Source organism: Ammospiza caudacuta, chromosome 12 (genome assembly GCF_027887145.1).
Source record: "Ammospiza caudacuta isolate bAmmCau1 chromosome 12, bAmmCau1.pri, whole genome shotgun sequence".
Lineage (NCBI taxonomy): Eukaryota > Metazoa > Chordata > Aves > Passeriformes > Passerellidae > Ammospiza > Ammospiza caudacuta.
In genome coordinates this window covers 6992130-7010312 of record NC_080604.1, presented here as the reverse complement: position 1 = coordinate 7010312, position 18183 = coordinate 6992130, and the positions used below count along the sequence as shown (strand labels likewise).

The 18183-nt window shown below is 42.9% G+C and overlaps 2 protein-coding genes across 4 annotated transcripts in view; one reads left to right on the top strand and one right to left on the bottom strand.

The window, feature by feature from the left end:
• PRKCD (protein kinase C delta) overlaps positions 1–12672 on the top strand; it is a 60015-nt gene extending 47343 nt beyond the window's left edge. Inside the window, exons 5-18 of one of the 2 annotated variants that reach the window (XM_058812701.1) lie at positions 888–1044; positions 1682–1713; positions 2375–2460; positions 2746–2875; positions 3479–3579; positions 4760–4856; positions 5170–5297; positions 5945–6118; positions 6655–6746; positions 8235–8297; positions 9442–9580; positions 10396–10584; positions 10813–10941; positions 12147–12672. In XM_058812701.1, coding sequence (XP_058668684.1) covers positions 888–1044; positions 1682–1713; positions 2375–2460; positions 2746–2875; positions 3479–3579; positions 4760–4856; positions 5170–5297; positions 5945–6118; positions 6655–6746; positions 8235–8297; positions 9442–9580; positions 10396–10584; positions 10813–10941; positions 12147–12305 — 1676 coding nt within the window. In that variant the 3' untranslated portion in view covers positions 12306–12672. Of the gene's footprint in view, positions 1–887; positions 1045–1681; positions 1714–2374; positions 2461–2745; positions 2876–3478; positions 3580–4759; positions 4857–5166; positions 5298–5944; positions 6119–6654; positions 6747–8234; positions 8298–9441; positions 9581–10395; positions 10585–10812; positions 10942–12146 lie in introns of both variants that reach the window. The other variant, XM_058812700.1, reaches the window with a different exon arrangement.
• A 4751-nt stretch (positions 12673–17423) lies between these two features.
• Positions 17424–18183, bottom strand: part of LOC131563204 (6-phosphofructo-2-kinase/fructose-2,6-bisphosphatase 4) — a 32879-nt gene continuing 32119 nt past the window's right edge. For both annotated transcript variants that reach the window (XM_058813122.1, XM_058813126.1), the window contains one exon: positions 17424–17764. Coding sequence is in view for 1 of the 2 variants with exons in the window: in XM_058813126.1 (XP_058669109.1) it covers positions 17705–17764 (60 nt within the window). In the remaining variant the exon portion in view is untranslated. The remainder of the gene's footprint in view (positions 17765–18183) is intronic.

Here is an 18183-nt window from a genome sequence, read left to right as displayed (position 1 = left end):
TTACAGCCACAAATTTGCATTTTTATAAAAGAAACTCAGAAGCTTCCTTGGAAATGAGTGAAAATAACCATAACCTCTAATGAGGACCTGTGTGAGCCAGCTGAACTTGGAGCCTCAGAATTTGTTTTTTGTTTTATTCCTTGGCCTAATGCTGCACATGATTTCTATGTGATCCAGTATTAGATGCTGCAATAGATGGGAGCAGGTAGTATTATTGTAATACTGAATAATTTGACTCTATGGAGGCTAGAAGGGGAAAGGAATGAGAGTGTGACTCGTGGAAAGACAAAACATGAATGTTATGAAACAGCAAAATGGAAATGTCTAACTGAAAATCTCCTTTGTCCTTGCTCCTTAATGATCCTGGAGGCTGGAAGAAAGTCACCTTGCATTAGGATGGCCCTGTGGTCACCCAGAAGGTCCTGCAGCAGTTCATCTGAATTTCTGCTGTGGTCCTGGCTCAGGAGGGCCTGTGGAGCAGCAGGATGGAAAGGCTTCTACTCACCTTCCTGCTTCTAATAAAATACTTACTCATATTAAACATAAATCACAGAACACAAATCATAGATTTGTTTTTTCAAGAAACAACAGTGGTTGTCACTTCTCTATCAAAACTGTGCTCCATCCCTGCTCTTTGCCCTCAGTTCATCAGCTGAAGGCTTTTTCTGTGTGGGCAGGAGTGGGAAGGGCTTGCACAGAACACCTTGGGAAGCAGTGTGGGCTCCTGAACCACCCCTGATGGACTGAAAGTCTGCAGAATGCAGGTGTAAAATGAACAGAAACATGAGTCAGAAACAGGAAAATAAACTGAACATTTGAGAGAAGCAAATATTAACCTTTGTAATACCTGGAAGTATTAAAAGTGTGTCTTCTTGTGTCCCCCTCAGACTGCAGACAGTCGATGAGGGACGACGAGGGGACAGTAACCATCAACAGGAGAGGAGCCATCAAGCAAGCCAAAATCCACTACATCAAAAGTCATGAATTTATTGCCACCTTCTTTGGACAGCCTACATTTTGCTCTGTCTGCAGAGACTTTGTATGGTAAGAAAGAAAATCTAAGCTTCCCCCACCTCCAAGGGCTAAATTACTGCAAAGTTTGCTTCAGATATACTCAGGCAAAATGACAATTAAATTTGTGTTGGGAAATTAAAGCTATATACTCAATAAGAGCATTTTTATACCTGAGAACTACAGTTGTCTTTCACACTGAGAAATAGAGCTTGAACATTTTGCCACTGAAATAATAGGCAGAAACTCCATCAGCATCAGGTGATATCTGGTCATGATCATCAGCAGCTCTGCTGATGAGAACAAGAGGGGTGGGTCTGAGAAAATAATGGCCAGGTTTGAGATGTGGAGTGACTGATGGCAGCCTAGAGACCCACAGAGGATTTGGATCCCTTTCATAGTAAGGCTGGTTTTGTCCTAAGTTAGGTTGGGAGGATTTTCCATGTGATTGAAACCTTGGTTTTTTCTGGGTTTTACTCCTAATTTGCTGGTCTATCAAATACAGGACCTTATCTTCTAAACCCTGCTTTCCTAAGACAGAGGATTCTGATTACCAAAACTTAGACCAATGTATTAATTGGTTGTTTGACATGGTGAAAATAAAATAAAAATCAGCCATCTTTTCTTCCAGAAAATGTTTTTATTTCCTTTTTTATAATTTGTTTTTCAGGGGACTCAATAAGCAGGGATACAAATGTAGACGTAAGTTGATTTTTAAATTTTTTTTTTAATTTCTTCTTATGCTGCTTTCCACATGAATCTGGAGATCATGAAAAAAATTTGTAGATATGCATGGCACAATGCATCATCATTATTTTTCTACTACAAAAAGTAGTAGAAGTTTGATATCAATTTTGCACAATAACCAAAGGAACCTATGATTCCTACCTAGGATTTCAGTATCGACTTAGCTATTCTTCTCAGAAGTGTGTAATGCTACTGAAGAGTTACACTCATTTATGACAGCAGTTTTTTGTGAAACCTTTTCTAAAGTAAATTACAACTATTGAGGGGTTTTACAGCTGAATTGAAAATCACCTTTGACTTGGCATAGATCTGTGCATTACTCCAAGCAGGGAGGAGCTATCAAAGTGTAGAACTCAAAAGCATAATATTGTCCTTCCTTCTGTTATCAAATGCTGGAGGCATTGGTGATTTAGTTTAGAAATAAAGTTTATGGTAAAAGAAAAGGGGCGGAGCAGCCAGTTTAAAAAATATTATCTTGATAGAAAATGAACTTTTTGTGTCTATTGTATGATGCTAAAGGAATGTGATTTTCACATTCTGCCATAAATGCAAATACCTCATCCCATGTATTTATTATCTGAATGAATCCTTTTTTCTCCTTGTGCATGTCTTGAAGAATGCAATGCTGCTATTCATAAGAAATGCATTGATAAAATCATTGGGAGGTGTACTGGTACTGCAGCCAACAGCAGGGACACAATGGTAAGAGCTGAAACAATATATTTAGAGTGTAATTATGTAATTAAACATTGCTGAACTAACAAAACCTTGCACAGAAGCTGACAGCTCCATTTGGGAGATGCCTGGCTGTGCAACCCAGGGTTCTGTCTTTGCTTAAAGCTGCGCAAAGTCCTGTAACAGGCAGTGGGCAAAGCTTCCAAGTGAGCCAAGCATCTGAAAGCTCAGTGAGGGTGGGTGCTGTGTGTGTGTGGGCAGAGGCTGTGGCAGGGAGCAGGGCTGAGGTGACATGGCTGTGCCTGTGCTCAGTTCCAGAAGGAGCGCTTCAACATCGACATGCCGCACCGCTTCCGCGTCTACAACTACATGAGCCCCACCTTCTGTGACCACTGTGGCAGCCTGCTCTGGGGACTGGTCAGGCAGGGGCTCAAGTGTGAAGGTGAGGAGGAGGAGGGAGCTGGCATTCTCTGTGCTTTTCCAGTGTTCCCCCACTGGGACTGCTGGTGGTGCACACTGTGCCTTTCCTTGTGTCGGGTAGGGTGGGATTCGTCTCGTCCGTATGGGGTGAAAAAGCTTTTGTGCAAAAGAGAGACAGAGGCACTGGGCTCATGGGACAGCTCAGGTAAAGTGAGCTGCTGAAGGAGCCAGGAAACACTGCAAAGGCGTAATCTTGAGCATTATCAAAATTACTGCCTTGGGAATAGCTGAAATTTGGAGACTGACTCAACGTAGCATCTCAAAGTGCATTCAAAGTGTTTACTGTAAATATTGCTTTTATAATTCCCTCACAAAAAGGCAGTATGATCCTCATTGTCACAGATTTTGAGAATAAAGTAATGATGATTGGAGGTTTTTTCCCTTGTGAAATGTTTTTTTAGCCTTCATTGTGTTAAAGGATAAAAACTGCAATTTTGGTAGCAATGACAGGTCCATGTCCAGTCTGGTCTTAAAAAAGGGTTTCTGAACTGCACAGAACAGCCCTGTTTGTTGTAATGTCAGCATTTTCCTGATGCTTGGATAACAATCCTTACATTTCTTTTAGAATGTGGAATGAATGTGCATCATAAATGCCAGAAGAAGGTGGCAAACTTATGTGGAATAAACCAGAAGTTGCTAGCTGAAGCTTTAAATCAAGTTAGCCAGGTAAGTTTTATTGCCTTTTCTCAGGTAATTACTTGTTTTCAGAGCATTTGGGAGCTTTCACATCATCTTTTCTGCATCACTTTTATGGGAAACTGTATTTGAAAAAGAGGAAATGCAAACAGCTTTGTCTTTTTTAATTTGACACTTATAGAGACTAACAAAGATATCAATAGCTTGAAACTGAAATAGGGAAGGGGGTATGCCACTTAAAGAATTTTTTAAAAGGTGTGTGGCTTCCTGAAATCCAATATTGTTTTTCTGCTGTGCCAAGACTTTTCTGTTCCTTTCTGTTTAGTGGGCTAATCAGTGGCATCAGAATGCTGCAAATCTGTTTTTACGTGCTTCAACTTTAAAATTCCACTTGAATGATAAAATTAAGTGAATAAGGGGAAATATACCAGCTAGTCTCATTTTTTATTCATCTGATATAAATATATATACATATATATTTACACACACACAGAAAACCCCTCTGGAATTATTGCTGGCCCCATAGCTTGCATTGTTCATCTCCTGCTGCAGCATGATACTTTGTGGTCAGCTTCTGCAAATAAAGATTCAGACACAAGCTCTGAAATAAAACAGGAAAATATATCACAAAGCCAACAGTGCTTCCTCTGAGATGTGCACTCCTAAGCTTTCACAGGATATTTGCTTTGAAAACAATGAGAGCTGTTGTGGCAGCTCTTTCAGGACACAGGAGCTCAATCTTTTCATTACTGAAATTTGATCTCAGGGATCTTCCATATGTAAAAGTTGTTTCCCTGTGCTAAGGACACATCCAGATATGGCTTCAGCATGTCAGTAAAACAGTGACTCCCATCTCCTCTTTCACATGAGCAGACATCCAAGGGGACATTTCCCCACAGTTCAAATCCTTTCCACTGTGGTTCAAACCATTATACCTTTAACAATTTTGCAATGAACAATGGAACATAGACTGTTCAGGAATTTCAGTGACTTCTTTTCTTGCTTGAAGGAAATAAAGCAAATGGCCGATGTGAAGCTGTAAAGAAGGTGACTAAATAGTCTGTGAACCAAATTTCTTGAGAAGAATACATACTGGGAGTTAATAATTAAAAAGAAAGGTTTATGCTGCCATCATGTTACATTTAAAGCTATTACTCTATTTCTAAAGTAACAGTGCTAATATAATTTCAAATGTTCCCCTTCTCCCCAGAGATCTTCACGCAAGTCTGATTCTGGATCTGTAGAAAGTGTTGGTATTTATCAAGATTTTGATAAGAAGCATAAAGCTCCAGGAGGAGACTCAACAGGTGAGGAAACAGACAATGTTTCAATACAGCCACTTACCTACCAGACAATTTAAAAAGTTATTCATCCTTACTTTGTGTTAGACTCTCTTTTTTTAATAAGTGCTGTTAAAAGAAGCAGCATTTCTTTCTTTTTACCATCTCCTGGCCACATGAAAAGTTTACCCAGGACTTGTCCCTTATGTTTGGGTTCACCAGTAATTCCAGCAGCAGAGGCATTGCAATGCTGTGTCAGCACCTCATTCTTAGCCAGGGCTCTGAGTCCTGCAGGGTTCCTGCATCCCCTGAACTCTGCCCTCCCTGTTTTTCTCAGCAGATAACAGCGAGTATGACAAGCTCTGGGAGGTAAACTCAACCAAGCCAGTGCCAAGAACTGCAAGGAGAAAATTCAACATAGACAGCTTTGTCTTCCACAAAGTGCTGGGCAAAGGAAGCTTTGGAAAGGTATGTGACAAACTGAGTTCAGGTGTCTGCCTGACTCGATCTCTGCAATGCGATGGGCTCCTTCCTTCAACCAGAAAGGTCTCACAGCTTCTTGGGTCATCTTCTAACAGAATTGTATGTGGACATCTTTGTCAAAGACACTGGAAATTCATCAGCTGGATCTTGTGTGAACCCCAAAGTGATTATAGGGCACAGCAGTTTGTCAATGTTTAGCATAGAGGCAGAGGAATTGCCCTTTAATGCACATATCCAGTGCAAATGGACATTTTAGCTCTGTTCCCTGCACACAGAAGCAGCCTCCCCATGGCCCAGTGCAGTGGCAGGGGATGTTTGGGAGGGCAGAGTGACCTCCACAGGCTCTGTCCACTGCTGTCTCTGAATCTGCAGCTCCAGTGAGAGACCAGGCTTTACCTGGCTGCTCTTTATGCACTCACAAGGCATTGACAGAAAAACTGCCTGTGGGTCATGGTCCTTGAGCCCCATCTCCTCATCTGTGCCCAGCAGCTTCACCTTCCCAAACCTCCCTCATCTTTCCCATTTAAATGTGTCTTTTAATTGCCAGTGCACCACCTTTGGCTTTCCCTCACTGATACATCAGCACCAGTCTTTCCTACACATGCTGTACTCTCACCTTTCATTGTTTGTAGGTTCTGCTTGCAGAGCTGAAAGGGAAGAATGAATTCTTTGCTATCAAAGCTCTGAAAAAGGACGTGGTGCTAATTGATGATGATGTGGAATGTACCATGGTGGAAAAGAGGGTCCTTGCTCTTGCCTGGGAAAATCCATTTCTCACACATCTTTACAGCACGTTCCAGACAAAGGTAAGAAAAATTTTAATGATGACAGCAACACAACAGATTGAGCCTTTAATGGATGCTGATACCGGCAGTCAAATGAAAGTAATTTAGTGATGCAAGAATTAAATGTCCTTTTCCTGTGCTCTGTGCAAATCATGGGCCTAGTGGAAAGTAAATATGAGTATGGCCAAACATACCTTGATAAGGACAGAATAAGATCAGAAAAACATCTATGCAGTCTGGAATAAGAAGGAGTTTATTTAAGTCCTTAATCTGAGTTTTACCTTTGGTGAGTGAAAAAGGATGATTGTCACAGACTGAAATCAGTACGTCTGTTTCAGTGTGTGTTAAGTGTAGAAACACACAGAATAGAGGATCAGATATTTATATTTACAAGACCAGGCCACTCAACTCTGTAGGAACCTCACAGGGGTGCATGAAACCAAAAATCCTTCAGGAGAAGAGGGAGGTGGCAGCTTGGTCCCCTGGAGGCACATTGCTACTTCATTTATGGTTGGATGGCATCAGTAACTGTTCCATTCCCTGGTTATCTGCTAAAGGATCACTTGTTCTTCATCATGGAGTTCCTGAATGGGGGAGACCTGATGTTCCACATCCAGGACAAGGGGCGCTTCGACCTCTACAGAGCCACGTGAGTGCTCAGCCCTTCACTCCCCACCTCCAGGCACGAGCTCATCTCTGGGTTTGTGGCCCCTGGTTCTGTGCCCCTCCTCACCTGCAGTCAAATTGCAGTGGCTGATGGTTGAAAATATGTTTCTAGGCACTGGCTGAATACAATGAAGTTCACTCAATGATGTGTGGAGTTGGGCTTCCTGAATTTACATAACTGTGATGTTGTACTTTATGGGCTGCTTGTTCCTGGAGGTGCAAAATAAATTGCAACATGAGGCAACACTGAAAAGCAAAAGGCACAGCTTCAGTGTACTTTAGGACAGTATTCTGATGGAAAAAAAATGGGAAACAGCATGGGGAGTAAAGATTCAGCACTTTACTGCTGTTGCTAAATTGACATGATAGTACAAAAAACTGTACATTCCATGAGATGCTAATTAAATGGGTAAGCACTTGGTTTAGTAACTGCACTTGTGACAGTTATCTGTGACTTATATTTTTCAGCTCCAGTGATGTTTAAAGGATGCAAAAATATTCTATTATTGTTACTTTAGCTATGTTTTTTAGTTTGAGGTCAGTTTCTACTTCTCTCATCCAAACCATGGGTGTTGTAATGGCATCATTGAAGGGGTGGCATGTAAACCTTGAAAAGTTACAGTGGAGGGTACTGGACCTGTCAGTAAGCCCCAGGAAAATTACTTAAATCACTTCTGTTACTGGCACTGCACTAAGGGTTGCTGACTGGATGGGATCACAAGAATTCTGGCATCAACAGCAGCCAGTTGTATAGGGCAGCTCCCTTCCCACTCTCCCCAGCAAAAATGTGGATAAGGCCTCTCCATCTTACCTGGATCCCAGCAAACATCTGTGCAACTGGCGTCCTCTCTGGGTATATTCTTTGCTATTTGTTTTGGACCAACATTCATCTGCTATACAGAAATAGAAATAATTTTGTACTTCCCCAATTTAAAAAAATATGCCTTTTGGGGCAGAGGGAAGCATTCTTTCAGATTTTCCTTCATGTCCCCTAGATTATCACCTCTTTCTTTTGAGGAGAGTGCCTCTGAAGTGATGGCATTTTCCAGGCAGGTGCAGAGGGAGGGGTGAGGCCCAATTCCACCCTTGCCATTGGTGCCCAGTCCCTCCTGCAGCAATCCTGGGGGCTGAGCTCCCATAGCTCCTTTCAAAGGCACGTGCCTTTCCCTAAAACCATGCAAAGACTGTTTCTAAAGAGGAGGCCAGGGATGGAGTTCCCTGAGGGAAGTGGGATGAAGCCTGACAGCAGCTGCTGTCCCCTCTGCTGTTTGGTGTGGGACACTGCCGATGTGTGGTGAAGGGATTACCTTGCAGGTTGCAGCATCTGCCTGCAAAAACACACACGCATTGGGATTTACAGATATGTACAGTGCTTCTCACTCCACGAAAAGATGCCCACAGCATTATTTTGGCTGCCTGCATTGGCTGTGGTAACTGAGTGAAGATTAAAAGATGTTTTTGGTCTTTTCAGGTTTTATGCAGCTGAAATTTTATGTGGGCTCCAGTTTCTTCACAGCAAAGGCATTATTTACAGGTGAGTACCAGCCAGCTCCAGGCTGGGACCTGGGAATTGCCTTAGCACTTCATGCATCTTTGAATTCCTGACTGTAACAAACACAAGCTGTCTGTCAGAGATCTGATGTAGTTCCAAGGCCATTAACATGCCTGAGATGAATCTTTATTTGTGTGGCTTTTTCCTTGGCAACTGGAACGATGGAATGGGATTTGTGTTACACAAAAGTAGTTTTGTTTCAGTTATTTTCAAACTCTGCCTTCAAATCATGAGTCTACTTAGTGTGGAGGTGAGGGAGAGGCTCCTTGAGCAAACCACGGAGGTGAAAGTTCTCTGCTTTTGCCTTCTGGTGGAACCACAGCATCGATGCCTCTGCCTCAGCAGGCTGAAGCATCAAGGGCCAGACCCTGATCCACTGCTGGTACTGGGAACTTGAGTTACCCAGGAGAAAAGACTGCTCTGTTCTTATGTGAAATTCTCTGCTCTGTTTCAGCCCTTGGTAAGCACAGGGCTGTTCAGTTTCTCCTCAGCCTGCCCTCCTTGGTATGTGCATTTGCAGCCAGATGGACAAAAAATGCAGCATGGTCAAAGGGAGGGAATGTAGCTTTTGGAAACTGCTGGGAAAAAAGCTCTTTCTTGGTTGAATAGTGTTGTTCTGAGAAAAGACATGAATAGGACCCTTCACAGGCCATGCCGCAACACATGAACTTGTGCTGTAACCAGGAATAAGTCACAGGTAGTGCTAAAAGTTGGGCAGGTTTCAAACAATGAAATTCCTGCCAAAGGCTCTCAGAATCCAGCACAATCCTCCTTTTGAGCCCTGGAGCTGGTGCAGCACTGCTGTGTCAGCTGCTGGGGCATTAACTCACGCTGCCTTCCAGCAGCAACAGAAGCTCTGGCTGTGCTTCTGCATCTGAAAGCAAATGTGGAGGATTATAAGGTCACATTCTGTATATGCACCTCAGCCTCTTCTTTGCTTTGACAAGAGAGAATTCTTCCCTTGTTCCTCATGCCTTCAAAGCACAAAAGTACCATTTTGGATGGATTGTGTTGGTGGATGATTATTTTTCTTGAAAAGCCTTTGTGTGTTTATCAGTGAACAAACTGTGTCCATCTGATTACAAAAACAACTTAAAGCACAACCTTTTAAAAACACTTTTTGCAGAGACCTAAAACTGGACAATGTGATGCTTGATAAAGAAGGCCACATCAAAATAGCTGATTTTGGAATGTGCAAAGAAAACGTCTTTGGTGACAACAAGGCGAGCACTTTCTGTGGGACCCCCGACTACATTGCTCCCGAGGTCAGTACGGCACAGACACTGCTGGCATGGATTCAGTGGCACAAGAGCTGCTGTGATTAATCACCTGCTTGTAGGCTAATTGTTCAGAAAAGTCCAAGTCTAATTAGAAGTAAAAATCAGAGAAAAAAATGGTATCTGTGCTTTTTATAGAAGACACTTCAGATTTTAAAATATTCTGTATCTATAAGTTTAAAAAAATGTGGGTTTGGAAAGTTAAAATGCTCAGGTTTTTAAAAACTGGGGGTTAGGTGTAGCCAGCACATCCATGAAGCTCCTGCAGAATGAATCTATATGGGCACTGCAGATGGAGAAGAGACTTGTGCCTGTGCAAACAACCAGAATTCAGAACAAAAGGAGCTTTTAAGGGGAATCTCACAGAGTTTAATTCTGTGCATTAGTTTGTTGGGGTTTTTTAAATCTTATTTGCAAAGCAGCTCAATGAAAGTATCTAGCTTTTAAAGCTATAAATTATATCAAAGACTTCTGTAGGAATCTCCTTTGCATCATTACTTGTTTCTCCTTTCACCTTGTAAAGAAACTAGAGAGGCTGTTTTTAAGTCTATGGTTATTTAAAGGAGAAAATTTCTGAATGAGAGCCAAGCCCTGTCCATGGAGCTGGCCACATTCCCACAAACAGCAGCCTGGGGTAAAACCACAGCTCTGCATCAGCGTCCATGATTTCCCAGAGAGATGGATTTTTATTTTTCCCCTAAGTGCTCTAGTCATTAAAGATTCTCTCTTGAAATACCTCTCCTGATTTTTGGGATGTATTTCTGCTTCTTGCCTCTTACCTGAATTCCTCCTGTGCACCCCAGATCCTGCAGGGTTTGCGGTACACGTTCTCCGTGGACTGGTGGTCCTTTGGGGTGCTGCTCTATGAGATGCTCATTGGCCAGTCCCCTTTCCATGGGGATGATGAAGATGAACTGTTTGAATCCATCCGAGTGGACACCCCTCACTACCCACGCTGGATCACCAAGGAATCAAAGGATATATTGGAAAAGGTAGGGCTGATGATCCCTGGGGTGCTGGTACTGTGCAGGGACAGACAGATCTCCTCACCAAGGAGCTGTTTGTCAGCAAATTGCTCTGACAAAGGGAAAGCCAGGTCAGATTGATTCCCAATGCTCTCTTTGCTGTCAGCACCCCGAGTTGTTTTAGCACCAAACCTGTAATTCTTGCACTGCCATGCACCTTTGGAGCAGCTCTTTACTGGGTGTCTTCTCCTGCAGCTCTTTGAAAGGGATCCAGCAAAACGACTTGGGGTCACTGGGAATATCAGAGACCATCCTTTCTTCAAAACAATCAACTGGACAGCTCTAGAGAAGAGGGAGGTGGACCCTCCCTTCAGGCCAAAAGTGGTAAGTGGGTTGTTCTTTGTTCTTAATAAACAGCAGCCATACGGTAAGGGGTGAATTCTGTACCTGCACCAAGGATCCCACTGCCATCCTCTCATCACATTTTACAAATGAGAAAGTTGTATATCTCTAAGCTCATTGTTCTTGGATGGTTCAGTTACACACAGGTGCACTGTACTCCTCTGACTGCCCTGAGATCTTCCTGTTAAGATCTTCCCATTGCTCTCAAGGAGCTTTGTGGATAAAATGTTCCTGAGAACCAACAGACAGCTTTGATCTCCATTCCTCTCTGTGTTAGAATGTTCACAGTTCCTCACAGTTTGCTTTTCTGAAATGCCACATGGGATGAGCAGCAGTAGCTCCAGGCTGCTCAGCTGGTACCTGCTGCAGGCCCTCTGTGCAAGCATTAAATCTCTGCTCCTTCAAACTCTCTCCAAGGGGGCAAGAAGCAGCATTCTCTAAGCTGCTGAACTTGGAATTCATGTACATGCCTGATGTTATCTGAAAAAAACACCTGCAGAACAGACTGTAACTCAGTCTGTATCACAGTGGGATGCTGCTCTTTCAGCTCATGTGCTTAAAATCCCAAACCAGTGTTTCTCCAGCCTGTTCCTAGAACAGGTGAAATGGTCTGGAGGCAACAGTCTCTTTAAAATGTGCTCTATGGAGGAGAGCTGCCCCTTCAAACACACAAGGTTTTGTGTTGCTTGTTCCCAGAGAAGTGGGAAGTCTTTGGTGGTGGAGAGTGTAAAACAGTTTCCTGTTACATGAATATTTACTAAACACAAAACAGCTGCTGTAGGGCATTGCTTTATTCTCTGAACAAGTACAGCCTGTAAAATGTTCTCAGGCATTTAAACATTTTGGTTAATGGCAAGAAATGTTGGTCTGATGTGTAAGTTAATGCTGCATTGCTTTTGTCACTAATAAATAATAAAGATAATCTTTGGGTAATAACCCAGTGTTATCCCAAATCCAGGTTTGGTTTCTTCTCCAAAGCAACCTGGGTTTGGTTTTTCTGTTGGTTTCCAATGACAATAAGAAATATAATCTTATAGTCTTGTTAGAGTTAGATTTTTTTTTTTCTCTAAAGCAGGGGAAGAAGGGAGGGAGCTAAAATACTTACTTCACAACATTTTGTATTTAAGTAATTTGTTCTTGAAGAAAATACAAAGTTTGTCTCACACTGTCTTCCCTCTCCAATACAGAAATCAGCAAGTGACTACAACAACTTTGACAGGGAATTTCTGAGCGAGAAGCCAAAACTGTCCTACAGTGACAAAAACCTGATTGAGTCCATGGATCAGTCTGCATTTGATGGATTTTCTTTTATTAACCCAAAATTTGAACAGATCTTGAACAAGTAAGTCTCTGAACAGCTGGACTTTAAAGCAGGGTTACAAACCCACACTCCCAAGTGTTAATGCATTCCAACAACGTCGATACTTCAGAATAATACACCCTAGTGTGATGAATTATGTTCAACTCCTGATTTATTGGCAATGTTTTTATGCATGGTTGGGTTTAAGGTATGTGAATCATGTGCATTATTTTCTCTGTTTGGGAAAATGTAAATTCTGTTTGGTACTTGAATGTAGTTATGTTATATATATAATGTGTGTGCTGTATATTTTGCTCGAGAGAAGACATTGGGGAACAGAAGATGTCTTTTTACAATGTGTTTGAGCCCTTGGTTCTTTTATTTGTATTCAATTAAAAGAAAGTTTAATGTAACTTTCACTTATGGCTCTATGATTTTTAACAATACACAGTTTAACTCCAGTGGTCTTTTAAGTACAGTGAAAAAATAATGCTTGGTCAGCCCTGATTGCTTTCTTAAAATATTTGCTGGTTTTGTGAATTAAACAAAAGAAAGTGTCAGGAGAAAGCAGAGATTCCTAATCTAACACCAGCTGCTGTGGGAAACAGCTCAGGGGTGCTTTTGGTGAATAAATGCTACATATTTATTCAGTAAATACATATATTTATTCCAAGGCCTTGAGACAAAGAGGCCTCAGCATCCAGGAGCAGCCCCATCCTGCCTGGGAATGTGGGGTTCTGCCCCTAAATGCCACTCCCTGCGAACAGCCACAGCAATCACAGCAGGACAGAACCCAGGTAATGACTGCAGAGTTACTTGCTGCTGTGCCTGAGGAATTATTCTGTTTAACTGCCAAACACAAAATCCTTCTTCAGTTTTATTTGCTTGTTTGTAACACAGCAGCTGTGGTTCCTCCTGCTTGCTGTTAGAAGGGCACAAAACCAGATCCTGCTGCCTTGCAACACCAACTTCTGAATTTTGATTTTTAGCCATTAAAGAAAACCTCATGTAATGACTGCAAAGCTCCTTCCAAAACCTTCACCTTGCAGTCAGCTCATAAAATTCAGGCTGAAGCAAAGTTTCTTTGCTTCTCAGGAGCTTTCTGTATCTTGTAACGCTATTGCAAATGAGTTGATTTGTCTCAACACTGAGCAGGCAGACAAAAATGTACATGTGTCAGTTCATCCAAGAATTATGGAATGCTACAGAATTCCTAGGAGAACCCTGGAGCTTCTGGGTCGTTTCAGACTGTTAATCCTGCTGAAAGAGCAGCAGAAAGCTGTAATACTTTGTAGAGATTAAAAAAAAAATACACTGCTGCCTTTGTTCTGCTCCTAAAGAACAGCTCTAGCTTATTGTTATAACTCAAGCAATGCCAGCATGACTGGGATGCCATCTGAGGCTGGAAGGGGCAGAACACAGCTGGCATTTCCAAATGCCAGGGCTGGCCTGCTTTACCAAGCCCACTCCAAGGGAACAAACAGTGTGGGGTGCTGCAGGGAGAGCAGGAACCTGCCTTTTCCCCTTCACATAACCTACAGAGTGACTTCTGGCTTGCCATTTGTCACCAGAAAGTGATTCTGCTTTCCAAGGTGAGTGCTGTGCCCTTGCACCCGAACAGAAGGGCATTTCTAGGTAAGGAGTTCCAAAGGTGGGTGCCAGCAGCAGTGGGTCTCTGCACACAAAGCAGCTGTTATCAACTGGCAGTAGTAGTAAATATTCCTTGTGGGAACTGGCTCTCTGTACTCACCTGCTTTGCTCTGGAGTAACAAGTGCCAGATCTGCTCAGGAGGCTTCACACAGCAACTCCTGCAGCTGGCACCTGACTGATGTACCAGGAGCATGTCCTGCTGCCACAGCTGTGCCAGCTGCACTCACACAGGGGCACAGATCCCTTTCCTCTGCAGAGCAGCTGCTCCACCCCTCCTCCAGGGCAGCCCTGTCCTGCTCAGCCCCTGCACCACTGTTACCTGTGTTACAGCACAGCCTGGGGAGCTCCTCCACCTCCTCTGCAGAGCTGCTGCAGCCCAGGGCCTCCTGTGAGTACACCTGGGTTCACTCACTCACCCATCAGCTCTGGCTCATCCTCATACTACAGGAAGTTTCAGCTTTTAAAGGATTTTGTCCAGAAAGCAGCCTAAAAGCTCTAAAACAAACAAAGAAGTTATCTGCTCCCCAAACAGAAATACACAGTGGAGTTAAAGAACACTTAAAACACTCCTCCCACCTAGCAGAGAAGAGACAAGTGGCTACCACCTGGAGGGCTGCAATCAGCAGGATGTGAAAATGTGAGTACGTAATTCTAAAAGCACAAAGCAGTCATTAATTTAATGCAAATGTAATGCCCTCCAGCTCCCTTCTGCAAACTTGTACTGACAGGCAGCATTTGGCTGTTGGTGTTCACCTTTCCCAAAACACCAGCAGCATGTTCAAGACAATGTAGGTCTGAGAGGGTGGAGCAGATGTTAATGCCAGTGACCAAGTGAAGCTAATAAAGCCTTACCTTTCTCCTCCATCATGTGCAAATCCTGGCATGCAGTTATTTAATCAGTTCCTCCAACTTCTTCCTCCATTATTGAGCTTCCTACTTCAATCATAGTTATTTGTCACAATAAAGCACCCACAAGATGAGTTAATATAATCTTTACATTTATATCTAAACTCCCTAAGCCCAGCTTGTGGAAGCTGTGGAACTCTGCTGAGGCTCAGGAACTCACCTGGCAATTCAGCCACTGGAAATGGACATGAAAGAAACACACATCAGTGCACCCTGTAGCATTTGATCTTTATTACTTGGATCAAAGGTCAAATTATTACATTTGTCTGAAAGATCACAACAAAGGCCAACGATGTAAGAAAGGACAGGTTAATCCCAGTCCAGAGACTGCATCTGAGCCAGGCACACACAGGACAGAGGCAGTCAAATGGTACAAACACAGAAGGTCAGGACAAGGGTCTGCCCCTCCCCTGTCAGTGACTGTGCTGTCAGGAGTGGGGGACACACTTACAGAAGTGACAATTAACTGCAATTCTTAACTGTGCCTTCCCAGAACAGCAGTCAGGGTTCCACCCTGGGAGAACCCATCACTCCAAATCTACATTCAGCTCAAATCTACATTCATCATCTACACCTGCTCTCTCCCACCAGGATCAGATGCAGTCACTGATTAGTACCTTCCTACTGTAGAACCAACAACTTCATTTTTTTTTCTCTTCAAGTATCAGCGCAATAGTTTATTTACACTTCTATACAACTCTTTTTACTGAACACCCATTGTAGTAAAACACTCATCACAGTATATCTGAAAGCAGGCTATAAAAATACCTACTGTACATAGAACATGTAGCCTCGAGGATGTTACAGCACCTCTGAGAGATCAGAGAGGTAAAACAAAGGGGGAGAGGAGACACCTCAGCAAAGAGAACAACCCTGGGCTCAGCTCTCACTGGGGGACACAATTTTTCTGCCCACACTTCTTCAGCCAGGTCTGAGCTCACAATCTGCCAGTAAAACCCCACTTTTCTAATGCAGCTTCCTGGGATTCTTACAGATAAATCCTGACATTCTCAGTGTAAAAACTGCTCAACCACCCCTCCTGTCCCAGCAGAGGAGCAGGGGCTGCCTGGGGCACAGCCCGGCTTTCCCACACCACCGTGGGAGGGGAAATTGCTCCTTCAGTTGTGCCACAAAGGTGGCCTTGTTAACCACACATCAATGAATTCACTCCTCTGAGCAGTGCCAGGCAGGCTCTTTCCTCACCCCACAACTATGGGCACACTGAATTAATAAAGGTCTGAAGTGGCATTACCATAACACACACACACAAAGCTTTAGACAGCAGCGCTTGAAGCAAGTGTTCCTGGTCATTCTGCACCCTACACATTCCTCCTCTGAAACAGAACCCAGCAATGCACTATGGCTTACTTCCAGAGCTGAATATATTGCTGAATTTAGCTTATTAAAAAAAAATTAATCACAACAGCAGCACATTATTTTATAGACCCTGCACAAACAAAAGACAATTTAGCCCTTGCCTGCAAAACTATGTTACCAGGGCCTGGTATTTCACACAGGAATTCAGGAAAGAAAAAAAGCCAAAACAACAAAACAACCCCACCAACTCACATGGTAAAAGCTCAATTAATTGGAGAGAATCCTTAGAAAAAACACTGTTCAACTACCAAAGAATAGTTCTCCTCATTGCAGAGCTAGAGCCAGCAGCAGTGCTGGCAGCTCACTTCAGTTGTCTGGTAACACACATACAAAATACACTTTGATTTAGTACAGTTAAAAGGTTGTGACCTTGACAGAGACAGAAAATTCCATTTTTAGCACTGGAGTTTCACTAGGCATAAAAGAGCAACTGGGAGAAGAAGAACTGGGATGATGGAAGGTGCTTAAAAACAATATAAAAAACTCCAAGGCAAGTGTGCCTTGTTAAAATTATTTCAGAATTTACCTGGTGTTTCTGTTGTATGAGCTGTTAGAATGGTTAAACTCACCTAACCTTTCTGTACTGTTTCCTGATGTACATATTAAACGTGGCTATAAAAGAGAAACATATATTTTATGTTGAAATTAATTCCAAAAATTCTCTAAAAATATAAAGACAACACTAACAAGACAAGCAGCTTTTCCAGCCCTTGACAGACTGAATCCTTTTCCCCTCCCTTCCAGAAAAGCTGCTCATCCCCTCCCATAACTGCAGCAGAAAGGACATGTCTCTCTCCATTCATTCCCCACCTGTCACTCACACTCATGTCCCCCACTGCCTCCAAAGTACAGTAGAGACCTCCTGGTCTCTGGAAAGTGTCAAAATCTTGCTAAAACAGCAGAATTTCCCAGCTTTAATGCTTTCATTCTCCAAAGGGAACATCTCCCTTGTGAATTTCAGAAAAACTTTAAGTTGTGGTTGGCAAACCAAAGTTCAATTTCAAACACAGGACAATTATCAGAGCTGATGGGCTTCCCCATTAAAAGCAGCTTTGCAACATGAAGCCTCCAGTGCTCAAAATGTAGAATTTTGCCCATGTTAAATACACCATCAAAAAAACTCTGTGTAATTCTAGGCAATCATTCACAGTAAAAACAAGAGAACTCTTAAAAAAAACACTTACAAAAAGAAAATAAAATCTAGTTAAAATCTGACAGTAAAATCAACACGGGCAATTAACCACCTCGCATTATCCACAGACAAAAACAGTAAAAACCCACTGAAACTGCACAAATTTACATAAGAAAAATCTAAACCCAACTCTGCTCTGCTCCCCACAATCTTTTCACTGATACCTTTGGAGTTATCCAGGAGCACAGGTTTTGTCCAAAGGAGCAGAATCACATTCGAAATGTCTGGAAGGGGAGGGGAGGCGCGTCCATCCCGCCCTGCTCCGACACCGCGGGGCCCTGAGCTGCTGGAGGAAGGGCTGCTGCCCCAGGAGCTGCAGCTATAGGTGGGTGGGCACTGTCCTCAAAGCTTCTTCTCTCGACCTATTCACACCTACATTCTGCAAATTTAAAGACAAAAATAAAATGTTAAAGCAAAGGTCTGACGGAACCCACGGTTTTGCTCAGCACGCAGCTGTTACAGGACACAAAGGTGAGCAAGTTGTAATGCTGGATCCCTCAAAATGCTCTGCAAAACACAATGAAAGGCCCCAGCCCCTGTCAGAATCAGGATGGACCTCATCCCAGTGGCAGGAGCTTTACAGAGCCCTCAGACACCCAAAAGCAGGAGCTCTGCTGCCAGTGAAATGCATCCCTTAGATTTGTACCACACCAGGTCTGGCAGGACAACTGGTGCCTGTACACCATATGCAGGTCTCACTGTTACAGCTTTTAAAACCTTTTTTTCCTTTAATCACTGTTTTAACCACATTTTTCTAACCCTCTTTCTCTCCCACTCTTCATGCATGTAGTGTAAGGA